Genomic DNA, 18440 nt, shown 5'->3' on the forward strand with positions numbered 1-18440 from the left:
TCAACTTTTATTTGGGAATTTCTTATTTGCTGAGATGCGTATCAGGTCTTAGCCCTTTTTTGGTTGGTTGATAAAACAGTAGAATAACTTCTATATAAAAGATATCCAATAGAGCACAAAACTAAAAGCAGAAAACTTAGACCACTTGCCAACACAAGAGCAACACTGTAAATCTTTACAGTTTTACTTGTTCTACCCCATATTTTTACCAAGTATTTATTTTAGTAGTCACCATTAGTTATATTTTTAGTTTTACTATTATACATAGTAAGGACTGAAGAGGGGCATAAGGCCCAAAATGCATATCCTTTAATAGGTGGTTGTCTCTTTAATCTGAAAACATTCGGTAGACTAACTTACAGCTGAACAGGCTTAAAACTTTTTTATTGGTTCTTCATCAAATGCATTTCGGACCAGTTTTATGAGTCCTGGTCCCTCATCAGTGCTACAGGAAATCAAAGGTTTTTTATTAACATGGGTGACGCGAGTACGTACATAATAAGATTTACAAAAATTCTTTAAAAACATTTTAACTAAATACATTTTTTATACCTTTTTCGTATACTCTTTATTAACAATACATTGCTTACTGGTATCTGTTTTCATATTCGTTTTTTAATTCCTATTTTCCCTTGTATTTACAGTAGTACTATAATTATAAAGTTTTCTTATATAAAATCTTTTTCAAAGATCTGTGTAACTAATATAGAGTTTTCTAAAATTAAATACGTACTTACTATTTTTTCGGATGTATTTCAAACATTTTACAGCAAATTTTGGTCCTATAAATATACACTTAAGGTTGTTCGAAAAGCATTGCGCTTTTTACAATACTAGAACGTTTTTGCAGTAGGGTGCCACACATAAAACTATTAGTCTGTTGCGCCCTCTATTACATAATACCACTGTTGGTCGATTTGCATTCCATTTGACAGATTTACTAAGTTACTATTATTGCTATGTTTTTTTATTTCTATGTGTTCTTTAAACTTACGTTTATATATATTTTTCTCGGAATGTAAAATTTTGGTGTTATTTTTTTTCTATTTGGCAACTATTGTTTATTATGTGGTTAAACCAAGGGGAGGTGTTATGTTTCAACCTGATGGCAGCCATATGTTCATTGATCCGTGATTCTAATTTACGTCCAGTTTCACCTATGTAATATTGTGGGTGTTGACAATTGCAGCTGATTTTATAAACGACTCCTGTTTTTTCCCATATATTGTTATTATTTGGTTTTTTAACATTACAGATTTGTTGCGATATTTTGTTTGTTAACAAAGGGGCTAAAACAATATTGTCATTTTTTAGGGATTTAGAGCATTTTTCATAAATATGTTTAGATATATAAGGGAACGGTTTATGGTTGGTTTCCTTCTTGTTTTTTATATTAAACCTGTGTTTGTAATATTGTGTTTGCCAGATATTTAATAAGTGCTTGGGGTAGTTATTAAGTATATATTTATGATTTAACTTTTCGACCATAGTTTGCATATCCTTTGTAAAAAATAGAAAATAAAAATCCACTTTTTCCATCAAGTGGAGTGTTCCTGTGTGATAAGTTCTAAATAGTAATTTTACGCTAGATTCCGAAAAACATACAACCAATTGAAAGAACAGCAAGCAATCAAGTAATATTGAAATATATTTTAAATTATAAAAATATGGTTGTGTTTTCAAAAAATTAATAGTATTGAAAAAGATTAATCAAAAACTGTAAGAAAGTTTCTTTGCAAAAAATTGGTGTATTTTTTAGATAATTCTTCAGAAAATACTGAAGTAATGAAATCAACCTCCAGCAGTTTAATAAGAAGAAGTAATGTTAGTTCATCTTACTAAACTTTTTGTTATTTAGTATTTTAGTGTTTGAAGTTGTCACTGATGCTTAATAATTTTATTTCTATTAATCAACATATAACATCAATGTTTGACTGTAATTGTATATGCTATCCTATAAATGATGGCACAGTCATATATTAAAAAGTTTAAATTGATCTGTTTAGGTTTGTGTGACATATTATATAGTAGACTTATTTAATTATTTGTATTTTTTAATTTGAATTTTTGAAACTAGTAATCATTATTAATTGATCCATAAGTTATTTTATTCTGTATGCTAGTGTGAAAAATTTTGAATCATGAAGAATATTCTTTATCTTTTGGTTCTTGGTAATTGAATTGTCTTGTTTGCTTTTATGTAAACTTATGAGGTTTGCAACAAAAAATATTCAGATATATAGCCCAAGTTCATGGGAACATTGAAAACTTTTGTAATTGACTTGTTCTCAATTCTTGCATTTGAAAACTCATCTTTACTTGGAATCACTGGATTAATCTGGATTAAGCCTAGTAATAAAATGTTTTTATGTATGTAAAAGTGATTTTATTAAAACAATGAACTTAAATGTGTGATATTTATCTGGCATATTTTACAGATTTAAAAAAAAAGAAAAATACTAAAACTCATTCAAAAATGGAAATCTGCCAAAACCATAAAAAATACTTGGTACACTATGATTCAGGTTTACTATTTACAATATAGGTCCTATATTGCATATATAATTTGTCATAACTTCCTTCTAATGTTCTTGTACTGTTTTCTGAATTGTGTAATTATTGACTAATTATGTAACAAAAGAATACTAAAATTTTAATTTGAATATTTATAATAAAAAAATATGAAACATTATGGCATATTTCATGTAAGATAAAGTTCTTTGTTCTATAGATTTGTCATCTATGATACACAATATACAAAAAAAAAATTTTAAATAATAATAATCTTAAACTATTTGATCACCATAATTAATTGGGCTATTTTTTGCTACTGTTAGTGATGTTTATATATATAATAATCTTAGCTTTCATATTTGATTTTGTGCTATAATAGCTATTTATAAAGATATATTTATACTTAAAATTGCCATCATCAGATATTTAAATTCTAATAAGTTCACTTGATTTTATAATTTTCTGAGGAATTAAGTATAAAAATAACATTAGAAAGAAAGTTGAAATGGTTAAAACAAAGGAGTTGGATATATTGTACATAGAAGCCCAGGAATAAAAAGGATATAAATAGGCAAAACGATTCAAACTTTGTTTGTATAGTCTTAATTTTCATTAATGAGTTGGATATATATTTGAATAAAGTGATTTTTGGGATTTTTAATCCCATCTTCGGATCAACAATGTTAAAAATAAGTTACGAAATTTACATTTGATAAGTTAAAGTAAAGCATTTCTGCATTACAATGAAATACAGAAGGCTTTACTTACTACATTAGAAGACTAAATATTTTTAAACATTGAAAATTCAAAATGTCAATAACTTAATTGAAACATGCCAGTACAAAGTAAATTTTATACTTATTAGCTTATCTTATTATTATTTATTATTTAAAAAAATATTATTTCATACTTTAAATTTTAATGATGTGTACTGCTTTTAGATCATTTTTACTGTAATTATAATATTCATTTCATACAAAATAATCATTAAATATATAAAAATAATTACAATTTGTAAATAATTATTTAAATATTAATTAATAATTGTTTTAAACAAATGTCAATTTGCATAATACATTTTAAAAGAATTAATGTAATGACTTCAAATATTAAATCATTAATTTGCAATTAAAACATTACATATAAAATAATTTTATTATTATTGTATGGAAATATAAATTTATAATATGCATAATATTGGCATGATTAAGTTATAAATAAAATATCTGCAATAAGATGATAATTTATTAATGAACAGAATTTTAAAAAAGTAAAAGTAAGTTTGCTTTAGAATTTTTAAATATTTAAACTATTGGAATTTACTAGACTATATATTTTTATATAAATTTGATTATTAATTTCTGTCATTGATCAGGGTAAACACTGAATATGCTAGAATAGTAGATATAAAGAGAACAGACATAATTATTTTATATAATTTTGGATTAATTTCATTAATGATAAACTTTTCTAGAATTCCAGAATAGGAATTTTGAAATAAAGAATTTAGATAGTGATGAATTTGAAAAAATGGTTTTTTGGGATTCTTATTGCTAACTGATGATGACTTTTTTTTATTTTTAAGTTTTGAAAATACTTTTTCATTTTTTCATTTAAGTTTTAAGAAAAACAATATATATTAATTTATAATGTAACTTAATCTAAAACTATAAAATTAACAATACTTAATTTATTGAGTTGAAAAATATATTTTTATTTATTCAGCTCAGATTAATATGAAATGAAAATTCTTGAATTATAATCATTTTGTAATTAATTCTATATAAATTGTTTTGTGTAAATTAAACTTACAGAATTGATTATAATGTAATTTGCATGCACTGACTTGAAGATAAGCAGAATGATGTGAATTTTGTATAAACAGTACAGTATGTTTAATGATTTTTTTTATTAAGTAGCTATATTCATAAACCTCTTTAGAAAGGAAATATTAGATATTAATTAGTTAAAAGTGGCCAGATTGCTGCTAAATCAGTAATTTTTGTATGAATCCAGCTTTCTCACTGCAATATTAATTCGAGATCTTAAATCTGAATAGTGATGTCACACAATTTAAAATAATAAACTATTTCAGAGTGCAGAATAGTAATGTAAAATAATTTTTATAATTAGTTCTTTGTGATGTAGATGTTTATCTCATTTTTAATAGATCTTGAATAGAATGTTTATGTAATCATATTTTTGTTAAATATTTATTAATCATGAAACAGTTAATAAGGATTTAATTCAAAATGACTCAAAAACAATTCTTGACTGATATCAAACTATTTTCAAACTAAAATAAATCAAATTTAGTTTGCTAATTTAAATCAAATAATTATGGCTTTAATTTGTTTGTTATGTATGATTGCATTCTTACAAAGATTTCAATTATATAACACATACTATACAGTCAAGAAATAATAATCTTTACTTCTAGATGGTTTACCTTTTATATCAAATTCTAAAAATATTTTTTATAGTACTGCATTCTATTTTTCTCTTGTAATTATTGATAAAGTAAATATTTTAAGATACAATAAATGATTTTTAAAAATATTTGCTGAACATATTGATGAATGCTTTTTGATGAATTTAAATTTACTGAAGAATTTGTGTGTTGTTTCTTACTGCACTTTACTTTGGCTCTATGATTCTAGTTTTTCATATTGTTTAAGTCATAGATTTGTTGTTATTTTTCAGTAGTACAGCCAAAATTTTAGCAAGGAGATTGTAATTACAAAAATTAAGGAGTATTGGATGTTTGATTAAAAAAAACTGCAATGCAAATTATATACATATTACGTTGTATATATTATTGTTTGATTAGTTTATTATAATTAAATGTAATCTATAAATAATAATTATTTGAAAGTACTGAACAAATCAAAAAACAGGTTTGAATCATTAGTTTCATGTGAATGTGAAAGGGAAAAATCATATTATGTTGTAAGTATTTGAAAACTTTGGGGTTGTACAGTTTAAATTTATACTGTGGTGACTAGCTTTTTCTTTTACATTTACACATAAATAAATTTTAATTGTTAAAAAGAAAATGAATATTTGTAGGAGGGTATGCAATTTCTTCCTTGCATCTATTCTGGCTGTGTCTTAGATTGTTTTTAATTTTTAAACAGTTTCTATAAATCAAAAAGAGTATTTTAATGTTTTAAATTTGTTAGCATTTGTTCTTTAATAATAATATATATTAGAATAAGCTTATAATACAGATTAAAATACTTTTATAATAAACAAACATCATCACTAATTATAATTTTTTTTTGTCTGGTTAATGCTATACAATTGTGTACATATTACTATTTACAGAATGTATAATATAAATTTAAATTATATATACATATATTACAGTCTTCTTTTTTTTTTTTTTAAAAAACTTACTACTGGTATGTTTATATGGTGACTGAACAATTGTTTTTGTTGAGCAACTGCTGCTACTACACACTGGCTATTAATACTTTTTATGCCATCTGTAGATATGTGGTACCAGTGTGTTCCAACTGCAAAATTTTGTACACATATATGAGGGTAATCCCAAAAGTATGGTTTCCCATTTTTTTTTAGAAATATAAAGAAATGTTTCTTTTAAAAATTTTTACATTCTTTTAAAGCATGAACATTTATCTATTTTTCTACATAATCGCCATTCCGGTCGATGCATTTTTGTAGGCGCTGTGGCAGTTTTTGTATGCCCATGTCATACCAGCTCACCACCATGTCGCGGGATCTCGTGCACACCTTCCAATATTGCAACTTTTCTGTTAGTCCTATGAATGGTGCTTTGGGAAACCCCAGGAATCAAAATGCAGAGATCATCCAGAGTGATCAGCCGATTTTCACGCATGGTTTGCTCAACCTTTGAGTGTCTCATCGGAAATTGACTGTCTCCTGCTTCTTTCCTTGTCGTGAATTTCAGTATGACCAGCTGCAAATTTCCTACACCACTTGAGGATGTTTTTGACATCCTTACATGACTTGCCATACACTTCCATCAATTGCAATGAATTTCAATTGATTTAACACGACATGGCGGCAAGCTGGTATGACATTCGCATACAAAAACTGCCACAGTGTCTACAAAAATGCATTGACCGAAATGGTGATTATGTAGAAAAATAGATAAATGCTCAAGCTTTAAAATGACGTAAAAATTATTGAAAATAAATGTTTCTTTGTATTTCTAAAAAATAGAAGACCTTACTTTTGGGATTACCCTTGTATGTTACAGATTTTAAACTGTTTTTCTAATGGATATGTCTGTGTTACTAATTTTGGATATTTAATTTATATAAACTTCACATACTGTATCAATGAATGAAAATTATCATTGATTCCTGATTGGAAACTTACTTCTTACTTACTTTTTTATATTGGCTTTTTTCAAAGTAATTTATCTCTTAAATTTTGATAGATTAAGGGAAATCTATCAAAAATTCAAAAATCTATGGCATTATTTTATAAATATAACATATTCATGGCATTGTTTTATAAATAAAATATAAACTTCATAAATTAAAAGTATCTGATGAATTTTTAAGACTGTTTAAAACTTCTGTTATGTAAAAAGACAATACAAAAAAAATTCATAGGAATGAAAACATAAAATTCTAAAATTAATATAATTTATAAGAATTGTAAAATGATTGAAAGGCCCTAAGATTTTAAGTGTGCTTTTCTGTGTTATGAGAATAGAATTTTTTTATTTAGACTTGAAGCTTATTTTAAAAGTAATGAATTTGAAGAATAAATATTTGGGAAATTGTGTGTTTGTATTTTCATACAAAATTAATGACAAGTAAATATTAAGAATAGGCCTATTTTAATTTTACTGAATTGTCTCAACTAATTTACAAAGAAATAACACCTTAATGTATTGTGCAAAATTAATGTAACTATATTCAATTTTTGATTATTGTCCTAAAGTGTTAAAAGTAAAGCATTTGAATCAGTCATTTAGTCAATTTTTTGTTTCTGCTGTATGTAATACTTATATGTATATTCTGCTATGTATGAAACAAAAATTGTAACAATGTAAAAATTATCAGAACCAAATAGTGTAAGATTTGTCTTTGAATTAAAATTAGAATAAAAATAGGTAAAATTCTTATTGAATAATAAGTTAGTATTATTTTTGCGTGTTTAATTTTTTGATATTTTTTAATTTAAATGAAAGATTATATTAAATTTTTCTTATAATTTTGGCTCTTTTGATCCTATTGTTATAACAACAGTCATGACTGCTACAAGGGTACATGCTACCTTTAGGCAAATGCTATTTTGTACCCCAAATAAAAATTAATATTTTAAAAAATCTCCCTACATTTTAAAACAAATATTTTATTTCAATACAATAATGTTATAAATATAAATGAACATAGATCTATGTACAATTACAAAATATTGAAATATTGTAAACAATGATATAAATACATATTTTAATGAATTAAAAATAAAAATTTAAATTATTAATTTTTATATATTATATTACATTATTTGGAGAATGTTTTAAAGGTTTAAATAAATTTATTTTTTGTGAATTTTTAAATGTTAGTGTTTTGTCCTCAAAGTTGGTAAAGTATTGAGTACTTTAACTCCAAGAGGAAAAGTTATTGTATGTTTAAAAATTTTTCTTTTATACTTTTTCATATATTATTTATATTGAATAACAAAATATAAGAATGAATAAAAATATTTAAAAAATAGAAGAAACTATAAATGTCTTCATTACATCTTTTCAAACACCCCAGGAACAAAATTGTCTTTTTTCTCAATGGCATTGATTTTTTTATTAGAGGTGACTTATCCTCCATAATATGCAAAAAACATTTTAAAAACATTCCAGCTATAGTTTCTTCTATTTTTTAAATATTAATGTTGTTCTGGTCAATGTGTTAATTAATGAATAAAAAATGATTCATACCTATATACATATATTACATTTATGTGTAATAATCTGCTTTTTAAGTTATATTAACATCATACATTAAAATGAACTTTTCTCTCTTTTTTCATAGCAAATTTAGTCACTGACTCTTCCACTCTTCCAAATCTAATTTTTGAACAATATCATTTTTAATTGGAAGTTTGCTAATCCACTCAGTTTATTTTCATTAGCATTGCCCTTAAATAATTTTTAATTAATTTTAATTTTGAAAAAAATTTCTGCACTAGCAATATTAACATGGGAATTTTTAGCTGTATTTACAAGACTGCAGACAAATTGAAGTTTCCATTAATTATTTTTAATGCTTCTTTAGCACCAGTTCCCTGTATTAGTGGTGCATTCAGGATGGTGTACAAGGGAGCAGTTGCATCCTTTGATACTAATATCCATTTTCTTTGAAATTTGTTTATATGTAAGTAAGTATAAGGGTAAGTTAAAGCCAGTTGCTGCATAAGTATAAATTTAAACTATATAACCTGTAAGTTTTGAATATTTAGTAATGTAATAAAATGTGATTTTTTTTTTTTTTTTTCCTTTCACATTTACATGAACTGATGACTCAAACCTGTGTGTGTGATTTGTTCAGTAAATCCAAGTGATTACTATTCAAATTTATTATGTAAATAATAATTATTATTCTTTGTAATATAATTATTGTTTTATTATTATTATTATTTGTAATAGCTAGAAACTAAACATATACAAGAACATAAATAACATAATCTGTATATTTTTACATTGTAGTTTTACTCAAACAACATTCAATTCATCTTAATTTTTTTTAGTTGCACCCTCCTTGCTAAAATTCTGGCTGTACTACAGCACTGTATAAGAGTTTGCATTATTTATAATTTTTATGTAATTTTGTGATATCAGTATTAGATTTATTATTACATGAGAATATTGTTTTCAAATTTTTACAATAATTCATTAACACTCAGTAATAAATATTTCAATAAATCAATTTCATATGAAAAGGTAAAACTGTTGCTATACGTTTTAATTTTTCAGATCTTGTCAAAGCTGTTAATGTTGTATTTAATAAAATGTTGAAGAATTCTACCTTAAGCTTTTTCAGGAAAATCTATTGGTTCATCTGGATTTTCATACCATGAACATTTCCTTTATTTTGATTTCTTAGAGGTTAAAATGTGAAAATATTTCAAGATTTTCCAAAATTTTCTTTACTGCTTCTTATGTATTGTCTAAACTGTTTAGAAATTATTAAAACACGCAGTGAAGTTGGTTTAATTATTAAAACTTTCTTTTTTTTAAGTGTTCTCTGCAAAACTAATGTTGGCATTTATTGATTGTAATTGTTTACTCACAGGAATGATGTCCCTTTGTACCAAATAATAATAAAACAAATATATTTTATCATTATGTTAAGCTTATAAATCAGCTTTGGCTCTTGTTTAAATGCCATGTACTCCTTTCAAATTTTCATTATTTTTAATGTCAACTAAGGCATATTGATATTTAAGGTGTTGTTGTTTGCTTCAATATGTATTTCGTAATTTGTATCTGAAACCTGTTTTAGCTTTAAAATTAGTTAGAATATTTGGAAAAAATTTTTTACCATCTGTTGATCCAGGAAAATTGTGCAATTGGACATAAAATATACGTGGCTTTAAATTTAATAGATGTCTTTGTATATTGTTATTTTTTCCATGCCATTGCCACAGCTTTGACCTTATAAATCATCTAAATTTATGCCAAAATTGCACAGTTCTCTGTAACTACTGTTCTCTGTAACTTTCACTTAGTCCTGTTTCATTATATCTCAACAAACTTTAAGAGATGCTTATGTATCATTTCAGTTATTTTCTTAATATTTCTTTTTTTACATATTTCTTATGAAACATGAAAAATATGTAAAAAAAATTATTCCTTCAATCAATGATTGAACGAATAATTTTCCTGTGTGTGATTTCTTTCAACTTTCAATTGTTTCTGGTTATAAAATACATTTGTATTGAAGTGTACCAAAGGGAGGTATGATTGAGTAGAAATGCAGCACCCAATTCATTCTTATGTATTGCCATTTAATAAGAACAGATTTGGTGCTACATTTCTATTTTTAAGTTATTTAATTAAAAAAGAAAAAACAATAAGATATAAACATAAATATAAATAAATATTTGTGTCTGATAAGTATAACATTTAAATTTATAAGTGCTATATCAGCTTTTCTTTGTTGCTAGGCTTATTACACCATCATTCAGTACAAGACCAGTTTTAGAAAATCACATTTTATTTCCAAGAGAGTGCATTTCAGACATTTAATCCCTCATTAACTCTTTATGATGTAAATATTTATGAAATGTACAGTAAGGACAACAGTTGGTACAAAACCTGAGTACAAATTGTCATCCTTACTATACGTTTCATAAATATTTACATCATAAAGAGTTGATGAGGGACTAAATGTCTGAAATGCATTCTCTTGGAAATAAAATGTGATTTTCTAAAGCTGGTCTTGTACTGAATGATGGTGTAATAAGCCTAGCAACAAAGAAAAGCTGATATAGCACTTATAAATTTAATCCAACACTAGGCAAGAAGTATATTATTGAAGTATAACATTTATATGAAATTGAAGTTAGTATAAGAAATACAACATATTTACTATGTATTATATATTTTAACTTTTGATTTTTGTTGCTCTTCTGATCCTTCTGCCTCTAGGCAATGCTTGAGTTGTCTAATGCATTTAGACAACTCAAGTAACTTAGTAATGTTACTTGGAAATACTGCAAAAAATTGTTTTTTTTTTTTTTTTTAAAACTGCTAATAGCAATCATGCCTGTTTTATTTACTATTGTTGTTTAGTGTACAATGCATCTTGTTTGTTAATTATTAGAACAACAAATTTTAGATGAATAACCAAATCAGTTATTACAATCTTAATAAAATGTGTTTGTTATAAAAATGTATTGTATAAAGACTTGTTAAGAGAACTTATTTACAGTTATAATTAAAAATTATATTAAAACAATACATTCTGCTAGTTTTTAACAGAATGTATCATATTGGAGTTTGATATATTTAAATAAAATATTTTATATTGAAATATTTACATATAAATTACATTAATTTCTTTAATTTATATTTTATAGAAGATGAAACAAAAGATAGTGACAGTGATATATCAATGAATGAAGAAACTGAATGTTCTGATAAGATTGATGGTTCAGAAGAATTACTACGTAATCCCAAAGTTGTTAATTTAGAAAAATTTGCAGAAAGTGATGTGATATATAACAGGTATTGCTGAATTTAACTTTTTGTTGTAAAACATTTATTAGATGAGAATATATTAATTTTATATTTGAATTTAGTTATACCAATATTAATTATTATAGTGATTTTATCACATGATTATAGCTGGTATTGTTTATATTTTGGTCCATATCTATAACTTATGATGACCTTTGATATATTATGACAATAAATGATATAAAGACTAATAAATATTGTTATTTCAAGCTATATAATAGCAATTACTTTCTTAATTTGGAAATTATAGTAGTACAAATTTAGGTAACCAAAAACATTCCCGCAATTTTATATAGTTACTAATTTGAACGTTAATTGTGTAGTATTCCGTTTAGATGGCAAGTTATTGTATTTCTGTTCTAAATTTAGACTTTCAAAGCAATTTGTTAAAAAAATTTTTAACTGTATAGTTGTTATAATACATGTGAAAACAGATGTCAAAATGTTAGCTTCAAAGTTATTTGAACATGCTTACTTTATGAATTTAAGCTTGAAACAAATTCTTCATAAACTTCGAGAAAGATATGCACAGCATTCAGAGAAGAGATGCCCATAAATGGTATAAAAAATTTGCATCAGAGGATGTCTCTTTTGAAGATGTACTGCATGCAGGATGACAGCCATGGATATGGATAACAATGAATTAAAAAATACTACTGAACGAAATTCAAATCAAAAATGTGGACAGCTTGCAGAAATATTTGATGTGAGTAATGAAATCATTCATCTGCACTTGAATCAACTGGGAAAAGCATTTAAATTAAGCAAATGAGTTTCACATGAACTTGCAACAGAAAACAAATCCTGGAGATTTTCAATTTATTTTTTCTTTCTTGTTGTAAGAGCAAGCTGTTTTTGGACAGACTACTGATGAAAACTGGATTATGTATTGCAACACTAAGTGATCTTATCATTGGCTATCTTGTGCTTTTCACATCAAAACCTGCACTTCATCAATAGAAGGTTTGTTGTGTGTTTGATGGAATATCATAGGTATTGTTCATTTTGAGTTCTTATCCTCAAACCAAACAATCGCAGGAAAAATTTATTATGCTCAGCTGCAATGTGTGCCCGAGGAGATGATTTTCCAAAAACAGCAAGCACTGATTAATAGTAAATGGGTGTGTTTCTTCAAGATATGCAAAATTTCATACTTCAAGAGTGACTATCCATTATATTCCCAGACCTCTCTCATCTGATTTTCACCCTTTCTTGTCACTTGACAATTAAATGCATTAACCAACAATTTTGAAATCAAGAGGAATTAGAAAGAGAGTTGAATGAGGACTTTGCTTCTAAAGACAAAAAATTTTATAAGAGGGAAATTATAAACTTGTTTCTTATTAGGAAAAATTGATTAATTTGATGGTGCTTATTTTTTACTTTAAAATGTAATTATAAATTTGTTTATGAAATTTGTTATGAGAAAAATATACATTTAACTATTTTAAATATTTGTTTTGTTTTAATAAATACTTATTCATTCTGCTTAGTATTGCTCTTCCTTAGATATTATTTTGTTGTGTTGGTTTTCAGAATTCCTAGAATTTTCTTTATTAAAAAATATTCCATCCCCAATCCATGATGTCCCTTTAAAATAATTTAAATATATATGGCTGGCTTCTTCAAAATAAAAGTACAATTTGGCCTGTGAATCTCAAAAGATTGCTGATTCTTAGTGTATACTGTATAAACTAAACATTTAAAGCTTAATAATTTTACCAAAGCATATTATATAAATGAATTTCAAAACTTTAAGACCAATAAAATATAGTATTTATACAAATCTACAATAAAAAAAGGTATTTAAACATCTCTAAGCCTGATAATTATATTAAGGCCAAATGATTGTTAGATTGGATACTATTATTTCTTATCCTACTATTATATTATTTATGTTGAGAGTTTGCAAGTGTTGCTTGTGTAAAGGTCAAATTAGTTTTCCATAATACCAACAAGACTCAGTTTGAGAAGTCCCATAGAATTCATGATGGCATACTTGAATTTTTGTCATTAATATTATATAAAATAATTTCTGTATATGTGTAAAATATAATAAATTTATATTTGGAAGTCAAGTTTTAGTTAATTTTTTGGTTAACTCAAGCAAGATTGTCATATATTTATATATAAGGTTATAGAATGTTCATAGTAATACAGTGGTGCTCAATACTTCAAATTTAATTCCTTCTAGGAGGTCATTTGAATTCTGAATTGTTCAAAGTCCAAATCAATTTTCCCCATTAAAAATAATGGAAAGTAAATTAATTCATTCCTGGACCCTGAACAACACCCATTTTGATAAACAGTAAATACACATAATTTAAAGTAAAAATAACACAAATTAAATGCCCTAAATAATAAATTGAAACATGAAAACAATGAATAAAATATGTTAATATTGTATAATAAAATGAAAATTGCATTTACTGTACTTTAGTTAGGAGTGATGATGTCCTGTTTCTTAAGGTTACTATGCAGTTTGTTTGACTTTCTCATAAATAATTCTTTCAGAGATTATATCACTATCTAATTGCTTCTTATTTATCTATACTCTTCAATAACATCCTCTTTCCAACAATGTTGTCACCTTTAGTGACATTTACTGCTTCTATTGCTTCCTTGTGCTTAAAAATGGTGCGCAACATCAACTTTGTCATCTTAAACATGGCTGCCAGATCTGCCACACATATATTGCTTTCATGCTTAATGGTAAAATCCTTTTTCACTTCAATTGTGAATACTACAACCTTCCTCTTAGGCTTTATTGCTTTCCACATTTTTCTTGGATGCCATGATTAACGGGCAGGGGTTATATATACACACATATATCAAATATACCAAAATAAAGCAAAAAAAGCACTGAAAGTACTCTAGTATAATGTAATACAAGGGATGCTTTTACAGCAAGAGTGAGAGATAACTTGTTTGCATAACAGATGGTGTTTACAGAGCAAGTGCATTTTTTCACTGTGTATGTAGTTTGAATATGTAAGTAAAGTTTAGTCTGAGTGGAATTTCTCTCAAATCTAGTGTTTGACTCTGAAATGTTCAAAGTTGGAATTGTTCGAAGTAAGAGGTACCGGTACCATTGTATATTATATACTTTGTAACCTTATGATTAATTTAAATTTAACTGATTACAAACTGTTTATGAACAATATGCCTTAATTATATTTACTAACTTTGATGTTTGCATTAATTATTTTTACATAAAAATTATATCAATGACAATAATCAAAATTATTAAGTTTTTAAATCTTTTATATCTAAATTTCATATAACTTTTATACTCTGTAATAATAACAAAACTTTTCGTGTTTGACATCTTTATTTGTATTAACTTGTTTTCACATAAAGACTGAAATATTTGCATCACTTTTATTATTTGAAAAACAAAAGAAATGAAAAGTACATTTCAATTTCTTGACAAAAGTGCTGGTTTGGAAGAAAGATGGAAAATTTCATTTCTTAATGGTTGATATTTATTTGAAAAGAAAATATACTGTGAATTATTTAAGCAATTCTAAGATTGAATTCAATTTTTTCCTGATTTTTTTTTTCAAATGGAATTTTCATAATGGTTAATTTACAATTTATAAAATTAGGAAATTTCAACAGTTTTCTTAAAAGTCTTTTCACTTAAGTTAGTTTACTTTTCAGGAGGGTAAATATGATTGAGACTAAGAATAATTTACAGAAATCTATCAATAATTTTTATGTATATACAAATGATTTATTTAATAATATAAAAATTATAAAATTATAACTTTTTAACTTTTACAGATCTTGAGTACAGAATTTTTAAATTATTCTGAAAAATTTTCTCCTATAAAAATAACAGAACAAGAAATATTTTGAAATTTGTTTGAGATAATAAGTATAATCGGTAAAATTGTTGATTTTTTAATTGTTAATGTAAATTTAATTATTTATATTAACAATTATTTATTATTAAATAATAATAATTTAAATTAATAATTTAAATATTAAAATATTTTTAATATTTAAATTGTTTATTTATATTCATGACTGAACTAAATTTATCAAAATAATTTAAGTAAATTATTATCATCATAATTTTATAACTTTAATTACAGAAATACATTAAATTTCAAAATATCAATAATTTAATTATTTTTCAAAATAAATAAATAAAAATAATAATAAAAATGATGCAGCATTTATTTTATTTTATTAATTGAAAATGTCGCATTAGTGAAACAAGTAGTACTTGAGTCAACTAAGGTAATTTATATATATATAAGGATTTATTCAAATTATTATATTAAATATATTATAACTATGCAAAAGTTTTTGGACAATGAGTTTACCATAATAATCTTATCTAGGAGTGGAGAAAAAACAAGTTGGCACTTGGCCAATGTCATAAAATTCTTGACTTAGAAAAATTTTAGTACATTAAAGTTACTGTTTTGATATGATTATTGTGTTTCCAATGCTTTTTCTTTCTTTGAACATTAATATTTATTTATTAATATAAAATAAATATGATAGTTAAGTTCTACGTTGATAATATATTACTATGATATCAATTGAAAAGTGTAAGTTCCTATTTAAAAATTTAAATTTTTATTTTGAATGATGTTAAGAGTTTCTCTGCATTTGAATATTAGTAAGTTAGTTGTTGTTATATTAAGAGCATGACACTTAAGCAATAAATTAATTTTATAAAAGTCTTTCAGACTGATTTGTTATCAAAACATGTGTATAGGAAATACTAATATCAGAAAAATATACATGACAACTAATACTTTTATATAACCATAATATAATTGTTCAATGTTGTTTGTTTAGAAAAAAAAACTGTAGAACAATTTATATTTCATTTCATGTATTTTTATTTATAAGGAGTTTGTAATGATATTTTTACCAAAGATGCATTACATTTATCACCTGATGTTTTTTTATTTTTATACATTCAGTTGAAGATGATGATAAAACATAATTGAATTGTATGTGCTTTCAAAGATATTTTTCCATGAATATTTTATTTTTTAACCGACAATATTTTACTTAAAAAAATTTGACTTACGGTATGAGTAAATAAAAAGATGCTGTATATTTGTCTGGTTATATTATATATGTAATATTTTATTTTAAATATAATAATATTCCATAATTTTATTTGCAAATGGAAGATATTTTATTAGAATGGAATGCTGTCATTCAATTAGATTATAAAATCAATAGCAAATTAACAAAACTTTACATTGAGACTAGATTGAATATACCATATTTTACGGACTATAAGACGCACTTTTTTCTTCGAAAAATTGCCTCCAAAATTCAGGTGCGTCTTATAGTCCGTAGCGTCTTATAGGTATTTAAAAAAAAAAATTGCTTAAAAATTAAGGTGCGTCTTATAGTCCGTAAAATACGGTAATTTGTTGTGGCTTTGATATAATTTATCATTCAGATTTTATTTCAGTTTATTGCAGTTTGTTTAAAAATTTATTTTTTATGCTTAAATCTTAGTTTTCTTTTTGTAGTTTATGAAACCATTAAAATTGTATAAATTTATTAAGATGGTTATTGCTGAATGACTATATGCTAAAATTTTCTCTTGATCACTTCGAGGTTTGGATTTGATATGGATCTTTGCAATTTATTATAGGCAGTACAGGTTTCAGAGTTTTATTTGTCTCCTACTTATTCATATGTATTTACTTTGATTTATATTTATATGCATTTGCCTTGACTCCACTAGAGATCAAACCTCCTGTAATGAGCAAAATTGAGACCAGCTGTAGAATTCATTGCATATTTGTGCAACTTAGAATTCTTCAAACTAATCCATTAGGATGACTATAGAAATCTTATGTTACAGTTTATTTATTAATAGAAGAACAGAAAATTTAAATAAAGTATTTAATAAATTTATATAATTTACATTTAAAATCAATATTCTTATTTCAAAAATTTATATGTACTGGTATTTTCTAAATATAGGTTGAAAATACACATGAATTAAAGATTAGTTTATTTCTCAAAATATCTCTATTTTATTTGAATTATTTGAATTATTTTTCTATATTGGATAAAAACTGTATTTGTGTGTGTGTAAAATCTTGAATACATTATTTTAAAAAGTTTAAAACAGAATTTCTATTATTTCTATTAATAGAAATTATTATGGAAAATATTTAATAGAAATACTTTTATTATTCATTTATAGACTATTTTTTTTTAAAAACTATGTAATGATTGATTAATTATCAATGATAAGTATAATTTACTGAATTTATCAATTTTTCTAATTTTCAAGCAAAATGTTTTACTTTAATTTGACAAGTAAAATTTCATCCTTTTTAAACGCAACTTAAAATAATACGAAAACAATTTATTGGAAAATTTTTAGTTCATATATACGAAAATAAAAACTAAAAATTTACTTATTGTGATTCTCTTTTATAGTTTTAAAATTTTTAATGAAAATATTCAACTAATTCGATTTTATTCACTTTTATAATTGCTATTAACTGCGCATTTTACATTAAGATATTCCTTAGGGAAAAAGAATAATACTAAGTACTTCTGTAATAAGGATTAAACACTAATACTCAATATGTTCTTTAACCAACTATTACAAATTTTATAATAATTTTAAAAAATTTAAATAATAGACTTTAATAATAATAACGAAAGACACTAATAATTTTAG

At 24.5% G+C, this 18440-nt stretch overlaps 1 protein-coding gene across 3 annotated transcripts in view; it reads left to right on the plus strand.

Annotated features, from left to right (window-relative positions):
• The window catches only part of LOC136977011 (serine/threonine-protein phosphatase 4 regulatory subunit 1-like), a 425271-nt gene that overhangs the window by 42011 nt on the left and 364820 nt on the right, over window positions 1–18440 (plus strand). For all 3 annotated transcript variants that reach the window (XR_010881016.1, XM_067272424.1, XM_067272423.1), the window contains one exon: window positions 11596–11743. Coding sequence is in view for 2 of the 3 variants with exons in the window: in XM_067272424.1 (XP_067128525.1) it covers window positions 11596–11743 (148 nt within the window). In the remaining variant the exon portion in view is untranslated. The remainder of the gene's footprint in view (window positions 1–11595; window positions 11744–18440) is intronic.

Source organism: Centruroides vittatus, unplaced genomic scaffold (assembly GCF_030686945.1).
Source record: "Centruroides vittatus isolate TY-2023 unplaced genomic scaffold, ASM3068694v2 contig_439, whole genome shotgun sequence".
Taxonomy (NCBI): Eukaryota; Metazoa; Arthropoda; class Arachnida; order Scorpiones; family Buthidae; genus Centruroides; species Centruroides vittatus.